General features: G+C 46.5%; 1 protein-coding gene across 17 annotated transcripts in view; it reads left to right on the plus strand.

Moving 5' to 3' along the window:
* Positions 1–14,419, plus strand: part of lhx5 (LIM homeobox 5) — a 34,197-nt gene extending 19,778 nt beyond the window's left edge. For 13 of the 17 annotated variants that reach the window (XM_049737377.1, XM_049737379.1, XM_049737387.1 and 10 more), the window contains 5 exons: positions 2,629–4,834; positions 7,032–7,255; positions 7,725–8,044; positions 10,022–10,187; positions 11,547–14,419. In XM_049737377.1, the coding sequence (XP_049593334.1) occupies positions 4,662–4,834; positions 7,032–7,255; positions 7,725–8,044; positions 10,022–10,187; positions 11,547–11,887 (1,224 nt within the window). In that variant the 5' untranslated portion in view covers positions 2,629–4,661 and the 3' untranslated portion in view covers positions 11,888–14,419. The other 4 variants (XM_049737378.1, XM_049737382.1, XM_049737394.1 and 1 more) reach the window with 4 other exon arrangements.
* The last annotated feature ends 1,902 nt before the right edge of the window (positions 14,420–16,321 follow it).

Below are 16,321 nucleotides of genomic sequence, written 5' to 3' on the forward strand. Positions count from 1 at the left end.
ATGAGGCTCTCGGCCCATAATCCGCCGCTGCTAATTCAAGTGGCCGCCGTGGCCGTGACGCTGACGACACATACGCGCTTCAGATTATTTTTTCTTTCCCCCTTCTCTCCTTTGCCGCACCCCGATGAGCTCTCACAAGATGGCCGAAAGGCTTTGCTATACCGTATTAAACATCAGACTTGCAGGAATATATTTACATGTTGTTGGGGGAATTTGGGAAATTTCCTTACTCTTCTTTGGAATGATTGGAGCCTTTTTGTGGCAAATGATTCATTGGCAAAGCCAGGTTGACCTTTTTGTATCACAACTTAAGACACACACACAAGTAAAAACGGACTTTGTTCTTGCCTTGTTAACTTCCTTTCGTAAAGTGAATTTTGTGGAAAACTGAAAAAAAAAATCATACCTGCTGCTGTTGCCATCTTCCTCCTGCTCCATTTTGTCTTCTTAGCACTGCCTGTTCTCCATTAGCACGGGCAGATGGGGGAGGCTGGCGGGCGGGCAGGCTGACGAGCTGGCTGGCTGGCTGGCTGGCTGGCTGGCTGGCTGGTTGGCGTGTGACCCCGTTCTGATTAATAGAGTAGGTGAGGCCAAAGGTGGCCAAGTAGCTCCTCCTTCATTACCTCATTAGAAGGCCCGCGTAGTGCAAGGTGAGCGTCCTCATTATAGCACGCACGTGAGAGCCATTCAGTCACAAGAGTGACTGACTACGCGCACCTGATGTGTGTGTGTTGCAGGTGAGGTGGGTGGGCTTGCTTTTTTTCACTCCTGGGGGGGATCAAACCTGCAGATCCTTGTGAATCTTGCTAAATAAAGCGCCAATTAGCTGTTCACACGGCAGCCTCAAGTGAGCACGTGCGTAGGAATCAGAAGTCGATATGCCCGTTGTGTTTTTTTATTCCCTACAGGATTTATTTCTAAAATGGAATGAATGAAATTAGATCAGTAAGGAGAAAAAAAAATTGCCAGGCACAAAGTTAATTTGTCACCTACTCCAGTTATGCAGTTCAAACCAGCAACGAAAAGGGTTTTCATACTGCGAGCAAGACTTCACTGAACTTTTCTCAAAAGCCTGGGGTGTCCAAACTATGGTCCTGGGGGCCATCTGGGGCTCTGTCAACAAACAACGAGAGTCCGGTTGCCTCAATTCGACCTTTAGGGATTAGCGTGACCTGGATGGGTCCAATCACGTTGGAATTTTCTGTTGACTATGCTAACGATATGCAAAGACAGCTACAATAGCAGCAATATTGAATTGGGGATAAAAAATGTCCTCTTTCTATTCCTTGTCAAGGTCAAATTGATCCTAAAAATGTCATTTTAGCACATCTTAGCATCTTGCACATCAACTTACATGTAATGCAATGGCAGGTTTTTCCGGGGGGGGTCAAAGGGCTGCAGCCACCCCGATATTTGAATGAGTGAAGAAACCCATGCCCACGCACACCTTGCTAAAAGTCCAAACAAATCTTGTTAGACCTCCCAAACTTTGCCGAATCAGCACATTCTTATTCAAATGAATGAGTGAAAGGCAGCTCGCCGGCCCGGCCCGGCCCGGCCCGGCCCGGCTCGGCTCGGCTCGGCTCGGCTCGGCTCGGCCCGGCCGCCCTCATGACAAATGTTCCAATCAAGCGATACGCACGTGCAGTTGCGAGGCCGGCAAAGGCAATGTCGCCGCCGTTAACGACGGACCCGCCGCTTTCCACGCGCTCCTGATTTGGGTGTTAACGAGAGAGCGAGGTGGCGCCGTCCGCCCGCCCGCCCGCTCGCTGTATCCGAGCCAGCGCGTGCGCACGCACGGCGCGGGCCTTGAATATTTATGTGTTTTTCGCCGAGGTCGCTCGCCTCCGGCGGGGATGGAGGTGAGCGAGAGGAGGAAGAGGAGGAGGCGGCAAAGAGAGAGTCCCTCAGGCGTGTCCGGGTTCTGATGGCTCCCCTGACAAGCTCCCGTGTAATGGCCTCCCCCCCTCCCCCCCCCTTCTCCCGCTCCCTCTCTGAGTGCTGTGAAATTGCCGGCCGGCGCTCTACAGCTGAGGACTCGCAGGAGACAAACGGCCTTTTAATTCAGAGCGCGGAGAGGTGACGGCGAGGGAGGCCCCGGGGGAGGGCTACCAATCAGACATCCATCACGCTAACCTCTCCCTTGGGAGCGGCCCTGCCAAAAGAGGTGCCCTGAAGGTGGTCGCCGGCGTGCACGGCCGCCGCTCGTGCACGTCTCGATGGTTGCCACCGCAAATTTGGGCAAAGCAAAAAGGGAACGACAGTCAGCTGTTTGGACAAACAAACAAACAAACAACTCTTTGCACTTAAGCTTTGTTCATCCGTGTTGCGTACAAGCTTGGGATTTGTCTCCGGTCCAAGTTACTCTTTCAAGAAGCTTTCAAGAACCTAAAATGGTGGCCTTAAACCAAAATGGCTGACTTCCTGTGTCTTTTCAAGTGTGTTTCTTGAGACTTGTACATGTTCACAAAATGTTATTTTGTTCAATGAAATGAGCTCTGACCTTGTGGAGCTGAGTTATTAAACAAATGATGACTTTTTTGTGTGGTTCTCCTCCTGATGTACCTAACCAGCTTCAAGAGCTTTTTCCTGATCTGCTTTGTTTTTTTGTTTTTTTCTAAATTTCAGTGGCCTCCGAAGGCCTCACGTTGGACAATTGTGACGGCAAGACGAAGGCAAAGACTTCAAGTGATTCTCGTGGAGGGTCCAACGTGAGCGACGCAGGCTCCTCTGAAGTCTTGTCGTTTCCTTTTGTGCGCTGCAGGTAACGGCCATTCCAACCCAAATGTCAACAAGCTTTCCCTTTTAATAATATTTTTTTTCGAGCTACAACAGTTCATAGCTAGGGCGGCAGATTTTCATTTGCCATTCACAGTACGAGTTGTAATATTTTTCACTTATTTCCTTTTTTAATTTTTAGGTCAAAATGAACCGCCATGAATGAGTGGAATGCATTTCTCAATCCATTTTCCATTTTTCGATGTGAAACTCAAAAGCAAATCTAAACAAAACATATCGATTTCATTTTTCAATTGTGCAAGTATTTTGGACGTTCTGTTCTGCCAATTTGAGTTGCGCAATCGTTCTGTTTTGGGCTGGTGGACGAGTGGAAAAGAAATGTGCGGTGAAGTAAAAAAAAAAGAATGTTAGGCGAGGATCTTTGCTAAAGGAAAACGATCAATGGCAAGATAGAAATGAAATCTGGTGGTTGTATTTCGTGCAATTATAATTTAAGTTGACTGCAGTATTGATTTTTTTTTTCGACTTTCTTGACTTGGTGCTCTGAAAGCTCCTTCCAACATGTCAACATTGGAAGTGATTAAAAAAAAAACTTTTTTTGACGTCTTGACTGTCGCGGAAGTGAGTCAAAGCTTTACGCATGCAGGTGCAGCTTGCAAAAAAAAAAAAGCCTCCGCTCTGTAAATATTGAGATTGGCCTCTCGAACTGGCCCCCGGCCGGCCTCTCCCCTTTTATTGATGAAGCTGCTGACTAATCCGTGGCATTTTCCTGTAAATAGTGTTGTGCATGTGAAAAGACCCCCCGCTCCCCCTCCCATTCTCACATTCACATGCATGTGTGCGAGTGCAATTGGCAAACTTCTTCGGCCTCACTTTCAGACCTTTCACGTGTGTCAATAATGTCAAACACATGCACAATCGTCATCAATCACTACAGTCGTCCCATTTTCTTAAAAAAATATATTTTTGTACACTTGGAGTAGATGGAAGTATAAAGTTATTCCATCCACAAAGTGCATTAGAGTAAACTAACCACGTGTGGTCCCAAACATAATCCCGTTTACTTTCTGTACCTCCAAGGACTGACCAGTGGGGGGCAGTGTATAACAAATTGTCACCCACTGTATTGAGTGACGATACTGTATTTGTGTCCACTTTTTATTTGTCCATCAGTCACGACATTGTGTCAGCTTTTCACTTGTCCACTGTGAAACTTCACAGCAAGAAATTCATTCCTGTAAAAGTGACATATAAACGAAGGAAAAAGACGAGCATAGTGGTCGGAAAAGGCCGCAATAGCAATTTTGGGCCTGGCTGGGTTGCGCCCAGCTTGACATCCAGGTCCACTGGAGAAGCGGTGAGCTCGGTATCCATGACAACCGCAGCATCGCTCTGATTGGCTCTCCCTGCGAGGGAATTAAGGCGCGCGTCAGCCAATGTGCGTTCGCGGGGATGGTTGGTGCACGGCTGATGGCGGCCGCGGCGGCGACGGGTGCCTTGCTTGTCCACAGCGCGTGACAGGCGGCCGCAGGGACGCGAAGGTGGCGAGGAGCCCGCAGGATACGCGTGGAACACCACCTGGGGGGCCCCCCAAAAAATCATTTTTTTTTTTTTTCAAAGAAAAATCCACGAGCATGCGCACTTTTGCAGGATATTCTTCTTGATGTGATTTTTGAACAAGTCAGGTGCGCGCGCCTGATCCGGGCAGAACACCAAACAAGCAAGTTCGGATTGTGGATATAGCACCCAGAATCAAGTCGGTACCGGGACTTTTTTTTCGGCAGCCCACGCGAGAGGAGAAAGGCATCGAGGGCGGTGGGTGGGGTGGAGGACCCAAGACGTGGTTCCGTGTGGAGAGGCCTGCCGAGCCAGTCTTTGGAAGGGGGAGGTCGGCCGTGCAAGGCGCGCCGCGGGCCGCAGACATGATGGTCCACTGTGCCGGCTGTGAGCGGCCCATCCTAGACCGGTTCCTGCTCAACGTGCTGGACCGGGCTTGGCACGCCAAATGCGTGCAGTGCTGCGAGTGCAACTGCAAGCTGACCGACAAGTGCTTCTCGCGGGACGGAAAGCTCTACTGCAAGGTGGACTTCTTCCGGTAGGGATCACAATAACGGAACCACAAAAAAAGAAAGGGAAAAAAAAAAAGCAGCAGCATCCGGTCGTCCTATTAGTTTTGTTGTTATTATTGTGCGCCGTATTTGTTGCTACTTTGCTTGTTTGGAGAAATAAGTGGCCCCCTGTTGACTTTATAGTCAATATTTACATAGTGTACAAATAAAAATAAAAAAAACGCGCGTTATTTGTGTAAAAATAAGTGTTAGTGCTTCGGCAAATTTGTTTTGTGCGTAATTCAAAACGAATGATAAAAATGCACGTGCAGAAAGAGATGTGTATTCTGGCTTTAGTCATTCAAAGTCGTCAAAGAATATTTGAAAAAGCAAACAATCAAAGTCGAATATTAGTAATATAACGATCATTTAAAAAATGGATATAATTCAAGCCAATATATTTTGGCTGACAATTTCAATTTTAATCGTTATTCTTTTCCTGTTAAAAATACCCAGTAGTGTTGTGCGACGTTGCATTACTGTGACAAATAAGAACGTAATCAGCCTAGAAAAAAGAAATACGAATTCAATGTGACGGTTTGAAAGACACGTGATTATATCTACAATTTGAGACAGACGCATTAAGCCCTGAGTGTTCTGGCGTTAACAAACAAGCTCATAAAAAATACAGCAAACTCGTTAGCTGTCTGTTTTATTTCACGTAATTGCTTTGCTATTTTTAAAAAGCACGTGTCAAACAAGCCACGAAACCCATTTGATAAAATAATCATAAAGCCAAATCGTTTGCTCATTAGATTTAAAAATAAAATCCTATACGTGCACTTCGCCGTGTTCTCGTTTTTAGTCAGCCCAAAAAAGCTCATATAAGCAGCTTTCAAACATAATCCTAATTAAAGCAAAATGGAATATTTTAATTTATATAATGACTTTTTCTATTTTGAAAATAATACTCTCGTGCAGCCGTGTGTATTCTGCTTTGAATTATTCAAATGAGCCAGTAAGCAGCTTCTTTTTTTTTTTTTTGGGAAAGCTTCGCGAATCGCACCCTCCCGCGAATACTCTAACAAAAACGTCAATGATTGGGACTGAGTGAGCGAGTGAGTAGTTGCTTGGTTGGTTGGTTGGGGCTCGTCCCGGCGTACCTGCGCGTATGCAAATGAGCGCCCCATTAGCGGCCGCCACGACTAATCACGCTAATGTGTCCAATTGTTGTGCAGAGTGGACACGCAGGGCAGTCACAGGCGGGCATGCATGAGAAAGGCGAGAGCGGGGACTGATACCAGGGCCCCCACATTAGTCTTAAAACAATAGATGGCCATGGGGGGGGTTACCCTCCCCATGCATGTCACCTCCTTTCAGGTGCCTCTGAAACAGCTGCAAAACAGCTTCTTTGTTTATTTATTTTTTTTGCTGCCAGGTGATCACAATTTAGGGCTTTTTTTTTGGGGGGGGGGGGGTGGGCTTGAAAGTCCTCCTACACACGTCTTATATGGATTAAGAGAAGATTTCCACGCCTAAAATACATCCCACTCTGCCTAATCCTGTCTCATATCCTTGGCTACAATGTGCTGATTGCCACTAATGTGTTTCGCGTGGGTTCATTACCAGGTCCAGGATGGATTTTTCCCAAAAGTAATATTATTATTATTATTTATGACGTATTTGTTTTATATTCGTGTATATACTACGATGTTGTTTTAATAACGTTATTGGGCTGATTCGAAATTGTGATATTTTTCTATCAATATCCCCTGCAAGTATTTGGAAGTATTTTCTCGTGCTTGCACAGAGCAAAATGATGAGTACTTTAACAACATATTTCAAATAACAACGTAGAAGGGTGATTTTTCCTTATTTGTTTGTCTAATTTGCGTTTCGTCTGTTCAAATACCCCAAAATGGAAAAAACATTTTTCTTTCAGTTTCGTTTACTCGTGGACAAATGAAAAAGTCCTTTCCATTGCATTGTTAAGCGCAAATGTCCGAAGCCGCCTCGCTATTGCGCCGTTTTCTCGCTCGGCCTCCGCCTGCTGCCTCCCGCGAAGCTCTCCTGCGAGCGCTTTTGCGCCCTTTGCATAATCCCGCGAACTAGCAAACAAACGGCGACGCAAACAAAGACTAAAACAAATCCTGGTTTGTGTTGACTCTCTTGCAAATGTTTTTTTTTTCTTCTTCTTCTTCCCCCTCCCCTCCCCCGTGTGTGCATATGCGCGCGCGCACGCAGGCGGTTCGGTACCAAGTGCGCCGGCTGCCTGCAGGGCATCTCGCCCAGCGACCTGGTGCGCAAAGCGCGCAGCAAGGTGTTCCACCTCAACTGCTTCACCTGCATGGTGTGCCACAAGCAGCTGTCCACCGGCGAGGAGCTCTACGTCATCGACGAGAACAAGTTTGTGTGCAAAGAAGACTACCTGAGCTCGGCCACCATCAAGGAGGTCAGCCTCAACTCAGGTACGAAAGTGAGCTTCATCAACACTTTGGCCGAACTTTACGGAATGATTATTTGATCAAATACAATATTAGCATGCAGTGAAAAAAATTTATTGTGTTTTTTTTTTTCTAATGAATGTTCTCAAAATGATATACAATTTAGGGCCCATACGGATCTGGCACGTATACCAAAAGCCAAGCTAAATAATAATAAAACTACATTTGGGTGCAATGTAGAACCTTTATTTATCGTTGACAAATTACACAAATGTTTATTTGTGCGCTTTTTTCCCACCTCTAAGAACTATTTTTATTGTCGTTACGCGTCGCCAACTATTGTTATTAAGCGAGCACCCAACGTCCCGACACGCGCGCGCGCACAGAAAATGATTACATTTATTTATTACGACATAAAATAAATCCACATTCGCTTGCTATTCCTGAGAAAATAATCAGTCAAATAGAAAACGAAGATTCTTCTTTTTGTCAGCGACTGTGATTAAAAGCCGCATCTCCGTCGTCGCAGTGTCGTCGTGCACGGACCGGAGCCTGTCACCGGACGTGCAGGACGGCGGCTTGCTGCAAGACGAGCTGAAGGAGGCGGACAACTGCACGTCGTCGGACAAGGAGACCAATAATATCGAGAACGAGGAGCAGAACTCGGGTGCCAAGCGGCGGGGCCCGCGCACCACCATCAAGGCCAAGCAGCTGGAGACCCTCAAGGCCGCCTTCGTGGCCACGCCCAAGCCCACGCGACACATCCGGGAGCAGCTGGCGCAGGAGACCGGCCTCAACATGCGCGTCATACAGGTAAGACGAGACGAGCGGTGGCATTTTATTTTATTTTATTTTGTTTAAAGGTCGCTGTCGGGGTGTGTTACGAATAATAATGGGTTCATATTTATTATTATGTTTCTAGCTGAAGTTGTTATTCACATGCACTTTTTTTTTATTAACATAAACACACTTTATAGAAAATGGTGTGAAATGCGACAAGTCCGCCTCGTGCTTTGAATAGAATTGAAACAAATCATGTTCTCTTTTTAAGTAATACCCAAGTTTAAAAATATGGAAGTTGAAAGGTTTTAAAATCGCCCAAATTATATATATATATATATACCTCGCAAAGGAATTTTGATTCGTGCTTTGGACAGGAAAAAGTAGCGCCACCTGGTGTACACATCAAATAAAAAATAAAAGTATTGTCTTGTTTTAAATTAAATGGAGAGAAATGGTGCTCTCACGAGTTTTCAAAGTGAAAAGTGTCACTTTTGGCGCAAAAAAAACCCAACGGCTTCTAATTAATAATTGATTAGGAATGAGTTTAACAAAATGTCCTTGCAGGCTCTTTGAATTAATTGTGTCGTTAAATGAAATCATTAAAAACACAATGAGATTTTTTTTTTTTTTAATTCAAAGCAGTTGCTCCTAAATGACGTTGCTACTAAATGACATCATCAGCTGCGGCGTCCCAATACTTGTGCTGAAAAAAAAAAAGAGAGAGAAGCCATTTGCGAGCGAATGTTTTCGCCGTGTTCTTTTGATGAAAACTCCTTTGTGACCTTTTGCAAAAACACATTGCATTGTTCCGTCTTTCCGCCATGTCTGCAGGCATTCCATTTCCTTTTCCCAATTAACATCGACGCACCAGCGAGACAAAAACACACAATCACAACACAACGAGCCCGCGCGCGTGTGTGTGTTTTTTAATGTTTGTTTCAGTCACACAGCCGTGAAATTAGTCATAGGTGGTGGTCTTGTTTTAGCTGAGGGGCCACCGCACGCATGCGGGAACCCCTCCTGCGTCCCTGCCTGCCTGCGTGCGTGCGTGCGTGCGTATTTCCACACACACACACTCACTCACACACGCGCATGCACAATGTCAGGATGATTAGCGCCATCTCTGCCAAGTGTGATGTGGCTTTTTGTGCGCTGGCTGTGATTATCGCTGATTTCACAGATTTACATATGCCCCCCCCTCACCACCCTCCTTTTTTTCCCACCTCTGTGCAGCATCCACACACACACATCTTATATGTGTGCGCGTGTGTGTGCATCTCCATCCATCCGTGCTTGCATCCATCAGTGTGTTCACGCCATGGTCCTCCTGTGTGTGTGTGCGTGTGGGGTGAACCGAGCCAAAATGGAGGCTGCGTTTGGGCCTCGCTGCTTGTGTTAAATAGCAACGCTCCCCCAGTGTGTGTGTGTGTGTGTGGGATCTCTCTCGAGGGGAGCGAGAGCATTTCCATAAAAATGTACCCAACACGTCGCCGATTGTTCTCAATAAGCAGGTGTTGCCTCGGTGTGCAGCCCTTTGCATGTGTGTGAGTGTGTGTGTGTGCGTTTTGTTAACATGCATGACAGCGGCACTGGCTGGCTGCTGTGCACATGTGTGATTCTGCAGCACTGGCCAAAACAAGACACTGTTTGCAAATTTTTGGAAATCATTCAAATGCATTCATCTTTTTTTAAAAGGCAATTTTTTTTTTTTTTTTTACGGGGTAAAATGAAAATGAGTTCCAACACAATTTAGTAAACATCAAAGACAATTTAGCGTTTACTATGATGCGAATGCGCGTGTTTCGGAAACATCCAAAATAATTTAGAGGTGTTTTGAGAAATATCAAAGGCGATTTTGCCTATTCATGCTGAAGAAGTAGAAATGATCCTCTCCTGCGTCAAAGTTAGCAAAGGTTTTTAGCATTTTAGGTCAATAAATAGCATCATTTTGATCCAAATCACAGATGGTGCAATCATTAAAGAACGTGTGATTTTTTTTTTGGGCAGGTCTGGTTCCAGAACCGAAGATCCAAGGAACGACGGATGAAGCAGCTGAGCGCTTTGGGGGCTCGCAGACACGCCTTCTTCCGGGGCCCGAGGAGGATGAGGACCCTGGGGGGGCGGCTGGAGGACCCGGACATTTTGGGACCCGCTGCCTACGGCTACTATGGGGGTCAGTGGCGCTTCTTTTCCAAAAGCAAAAACAAAACAAAAAAACGCTTGTGACAACGTGGCTGCCGAGTCGCAGGCGCTACCTCCGTCGTCACCCGAAAAACCTCTTTAGCTCTTTGTCGCTGTCACCTGTCATGGCTGAGAGGATGAAACCGTTTATTCCAATCAGTCTCTTTGTAAACAAATCCGCCGGAAACTGCTTTGGACGCCGCTCGCTCCCTCGCTCGGATTTGGCGAGCGTTTTCAGTCTCGGCCCAGGGCGGGAACGACGGATGGCTTAGCGTACCACTTTATGCTAACATCAAAGATGAGACGGTCTTTGATGAATTTACCGTACTTTTCGTTACACATCACGATCGCCGTTTATTTGTCAATAGCCTCGGAGCGACCCTAATGTCCCGTATCTGTAAACAACAAAAACAATGTGTGTAAACATCAAAGACAGATTTTAGCCCTCAATGAACCTAACGTAGGCGTTTTTGTAAACACCGAAGCCGATTTCAAGTCTTCAATGTGTTTGCATGCGTATAGTGAAGACAAAACCTTGGTCTCCCGCTTTTGGCTCTCTCGCTTTCTTCACCCGCCGCTTTTCAGGCCCCTTTGTGGTGCCGCTTAGACCGGCTTTATACGTGTGTGTGTGCGCAGTCCCCTTTGCACAGTGCCTGCAACACAAGCCCGTTCGTTGCCTGTTCCCAAGGTCGCTCCAAGCAACAGACTCGGGGGTACATTATTTCCATTCAAACACCTTTTCAATCAACTGTTGCAGTGTGAAAAATTAAGAAAGAAGAAAAAAACTGAGTTCAGTCCAAGTCGAGCCTGAGGCTGCACGCGTGTGTGTGCGTGTGTGTGTGTGGTGGCTTTGGGTGTGATTTGAAAGAATACTACTCCGTCCATGCTGAGACGTCTGCGTTTTGAATATTTGGTGTCAAGTGTTGACGTCAGAGGGAAACAGACAGATGGAGGGATGGCGGCTAGTTAGCGGATGGATGAGGAATAGCCCATCAGTGCTTTGATGATGAAGGACGAATGGACAGATGGATGGGATGTGGATGACTAGACAGCGGGCAAGGACACGTAACGGACAGAAGACGACCACATCTTGGACAACATTGGCGACTAGTCAGTGACGACATGTGAACGACCACGTCTTCGTCCACAATGCTAATGATGCCGTCGCCACACTGACAGCAATATTATTTACAGACAACTTCTTGTCTTACGGCCTTGGCAGCAATTTCATTGAGCACCACATCTATGACATCATAACCAAAAGCGCTTAAGTCAGAATAACGTCACAGATGAAAACATCCTTGCCGATGTCTTTGAGGTCGTTGCTAACGCGTGTTGTCTTCTCCCCTAGAGTACCAAGGGGACTACTACGGACCAGCAACTAACTACGACTTCTTCCCGCACGGCCCCCCGTCCTCGCAAGCCCAGTCCCCCGCCGAGTCCCCCTACATCCTGGGCTCGGGGCCCGGGGCCATGGAGGGCTCGGGCCACCTCCCCTCGGACGACCAAAGGTTCACGGACATGATCTCGCACGCCGAGACGCCCAGTCCCGAGCCGGGCTCCCTGCAGCCCGGGCCGGGGGAGGCCTACGGGGGCGGGCCCAGTCCTCCTTTCTCCCTGGCCAGTAACTCCAGCTACAGCGCCCCCATGTCCCACCAAGGCCCCGAGATGGGCGAGGCTGCGGCCTGGTGAAGCCAGCCGCCAAGAGACCTGTGAGCGTTTGCCGCTAACGGACGGCTTTTCACCCACCGCTGGACTCTCTCTTAGAAGTGTAGAGACAAGTCGTGGCGAGCTTTCTTGGAATACTGGACTTGAATTATTTACAATAAAGACTTTGATTGAGTCCGTCCTGCACACATGCTGCCACAAAAAAAAAAAAAAAAAAAACGCAGTCGACACAACAACGCCAAAGGAACTTTTTCTTTACGTCAAGTTGGTTTCTTGCGTTTGAAAGCGAGCCGTCACCTTTTGTAGCCGCTAAGTTGGAGCTGCCCGCTTGTATTGGCCCCGGAGTCCTCGTAGCCGCAGCGGCTGCACACGTCGAGGGCAAGTCGACTTCAACCCTATCCCCTTCCTGTCATCCGTACCTCGTAGGCACGTATTTTAGATCGGCAAAATCTCACGGCACACAAACATAGTTAGAGTTGATCACGGCTATTTCTGACAAACTCAAACAGAGCCCCAAATAGCGAAAGCGCTGCAAGTCGTTGATACTTGAGGGAAATTGCAACTTGGAGACCAATTAACAGCCAAAATGAACAAGACCAAATCTATTTTGCAGCAAATCTGAAGTAAACGCACTTTATTTGCTTTGGAGGGCCACAAAAAAAATGATGTAGCAGTCCAGACTTGGCCCCCAGACCTTAGGTTGGACAATATGCCACAAACTAGGATCCCAAAAGTCATCTTCCATCATTTCCAAAAACTGATTTATGGAGGATTTGATTTGGGTTATGCACCACAAGTGCGACGACTCCCTGGAAGCAACCAACCAAACGTTATTTTGAGCCGGAAAATGCGTTGACCACTGGATTTGAGCAGGTTGCTGTTTTTTTTGCATACTGAAATTGAAGTAAATTGAGTGTAACATTCTCGGGAAAATATTGGACACTACCCGGCCGGCTCAGGGTTGATATTGTGGTTACCCCGCCCCCTGCGTCTGTATGTATGCAGCATATACAGTATACAGTTGCTTCTTTTCTTAGAAAATGTTGCTAATAAAATTAGTTGTTTTCAAATCAAAAGCTACAATAATAACCTGGTAGCCCATTTCTTGGTAGCTTTAACTCATCAGTGTGGGTCATTTTTGCTGGATCAAAAACTTGACCTTGACAACGTGCTGGGTCAAAAAAAAAAAACGGCCTTTGGATTTGCTATGTTCACCCAATCCGGGTCACTTTTAAGTCAGCAATTGGAAATGAGAATTTTCCGACCAATGCGGGGAATGGCCGCCCGCCTGACATTGAGATGGAACAAATGAGTGCGGGCGATAATTTGAATGAAAAGGCTGCCCCCCCCCACCCCCCCTGCGCCCCCTTTCTACTTTGGTGCCACTCCATCCACAACATGATGATCATATGTTAAAACAAGGGCGTCTGCACCTTTCTTCCCACACACACACAGACACAGAGGCGGCGTTGATTGTTGTGTCCGCGCGCGCGCCTCCGGCCGACCTTCCCTTTGTCGTGCTCCCTTTTTCACAAGACATGTTTTAATGGAAATGATTTTCAAAAGCACACTGAAGCCATAATAGAGAATCTCCTTCAACAGCTGAGGTCTCCTGCCTCTTAAAGGGAGCAAACAAAAGAGGGGCCACACAACATCTGTGGCGGGCAGCACCCCCACAGCACCCCCTCCCCTACCTCCTCACCCGGCAACACCCCCCCCCCTCCCAAAATAAAACACCTCTGCCGCCACCGGGCCTAAAGCGCCCCCTAGTGTCCGGTATTATTATGACATCATTTCCAGAAAGAAAGCATTGTTTTTGGTTTTGGTTTTTATGTTGGACTCCAAAATACTTGTAAACGTCATGAGTGGACGGATGTGTGTGTGTTGGCCAGAGGTGGGCAATTGACAATTTTTTTTCTAGTTTCTGATTCGTCCGTGGCCTGGGTACCCATCAATCATTATTTCAAGCTTGTTCATAACTGGCGGACGCTCATTTTGCTGACGAACGACGAGAAAGTTCCCAGAATATCGGATTAAGCACTGCCGGAAGTGGATTTGAATCTGTCAGGGTCACTAACCGGGTCAAAGTGCACACGAACCTCCCAGTCCGTCAATGGCCACTCGTCCACCCACCGCTGTCGAGTCATCCACGTCACATTCAATTTACATTCCATTTCAGAAGATGGCACTAATTCATCAGATGTTGTTTGCCACCCACTAAAACCCAGAAGAAGAAGAAAAAAAGAGCAGGCAGGTGCTAATGATGAAGAAAACCACGGAGGGCGCGTGCACTTGAATGCACCAGGATTGGACTTTTCTGCAATAATGCAACACTGCATGGTTGAGGTAAGCAAAAGTTTCAAGTAGAACTTTTTGACGTGCTGCAGGTAGATTGGATGTGAGTGGAAAGCTTCACTTTCACTGCTTAATTGGGCATTTTTGGAACTTTCTCGTCCAACGACGGAATGCCCACCTCATGTGCGTGTGCATGATTGAAGGCTTGTACTATTTGTGTAAATAGCACCGATAATAAAAAATGCTCTCTTACAACTTGAAGCTTTTTTTTTTCTTTAAAGACATCAAAGATAGATTGAAAACCTCAATGATAACTGAATGTGTTGCACTCTAAAATATCATCAGTGTGTTTTTGTTAACATCAGAGATGATTTTGTGTCGTCAGTTTTTTAAAATATAAAATACTTAAAAATATTTAAAACAAAGACTTTTGCTCTGCCGATCTAACATTATACAAATTTATGAACCAAATATGCTTTTTTTTTTAAACCAGAACAATTTATTAATTGAAGACTCTTAAAATTATAACAAATATCTAAGAAACAAATGTGGGGTTTTTTCTTCTAAACATTCATAACTTCCACCAAAGACAATTTATCTTCAGTCAACCAATCGTAAAATGCTCAACTGTATCTTCAAGGTCCATTCAGAGAAATACCTTTGGGGGGGAAAAATAAAAACTGGAATTCACATTTTACTAACCCAACAACAAAGACAATTTGGCATCAGTGTGGCGTGAAGAACCCCCCCCGGCCAACATGCAATTTAAGATTTTAGTTTTTCATGAGGAAGAGCATTTTAATTCCCGTTCATGAAAAATTTACTCTAATAGGATTTTAATTATTAATATCCCATTTTAATTCCGTCACGGGTATTTGAAAGGTGACCGTCCACCTCATGCAAAAGACGTATTGACCATTTTTGATCTGCAAGGATAGACATACTGAAGGAAAAAAAAAAAAGTCAATGCACTTTCTTCCCCCCCCATCCACGCTTCATCCTCTTAAAGCCCCTCCTCATCCCCTGGCTGTGGGCCAGGTGGGTGGACGGGGTGGCTCAGGTCCGCACTCATTTTCCACCTGACTGCCTTTAATGTAAAGGCTAATGTGAGAGGAGACAGCCGGCTTCGCACCACAGGCTCACGCACACACGCACGGAAGGCCCGACCGAGTAATCTTCAGCATGCGCCCGTCCCCTTGCAAAATGCTTCACCGTTGGCCGCCATTTTGGTTTGAAGCAGCCATTGAAGGCTTATTTTAACAATCTTCAGCACCCCTTGAACAATTTCAACCACGTGGACAGATGACACCAAATCTCTAAACAAATGGCCTCTTTCTTCATTAGTTAGTCGGACATGGCCGCAAAGTGTGATGACGCCATGCTTTCATGCTGGTGCTCCAAAGCGCCTGCTCGCTGTAAACAAACATTATTGATTGATAAATGAGGCGGAGGGCTTTGGAGCCTCGCCTGACTCTCTTGAGTCGGAAACACACACATGCACACACACACTTGCACGCTTCTATGGGAAAGACCCTCAGTAACCTTCACCTCCCATTCAGCCAGCAGTGTGTGATTATCACGGCGGTGCACACTCACACAAAGGTGTGCACTCACTCTAGTGCCTGCACACACACACAAACACATACACACAATTGCCATTAACATCAGTACTTTTGTAATGGATGTGTTTGCGGCCCTGCTACGGGAGAGAAGGCACGAGCAAGAGTTGATGTTATAAATCACTGCGCCCTCACTTCTCCTCCCCCAACAAATGCACACACCAATACACACACACACGTACGTGTTTTTCCTCCCTCCGACTCTGTTTACCGCCTGGGGAGGGAGACAGCGATGAAGGGGAATCCTATTAGCCAATGAGCAACGCGTCATTCATTAACATTCTCATGCTTGTGCGCAGACACAACGTGACCACAAAGCTCCATGCCAAGGTGTAACGTGAAATCCAAAAATACTCACAGGCATATATTCTCTCTCTCCTGTAGTGGATTTTTGTACGTGTCCCACTCTGCATGGTATCACTAAAGGTGTCATCACCCAAGGTTTATCTGAACGCGCTACACAGATCTCAGCGTTGACCGTATCCAGGCGGGCGAGCAGGCGGACGCTCGCATTTATCGGCCGCCTCTTCAAGGTTGACGAGAA

The sequence above is a fragment of the Syngnathus scovelli genome, chromosome 13 (genome assembly GCF_024217435.2).
Source record: "Syngnathus scovelli strain Florida chromosome 13, RoL_Ssco_1.2, whole genome shotgun sequence".
Classification (NCBI taxonomy): domain Eukaryota; kingdom Metazoa; phylum Chordata; class Actinopteri; order Syngnathiformes; family Syngnathidae; genus Syngnathus; species Syngnathus scovelli.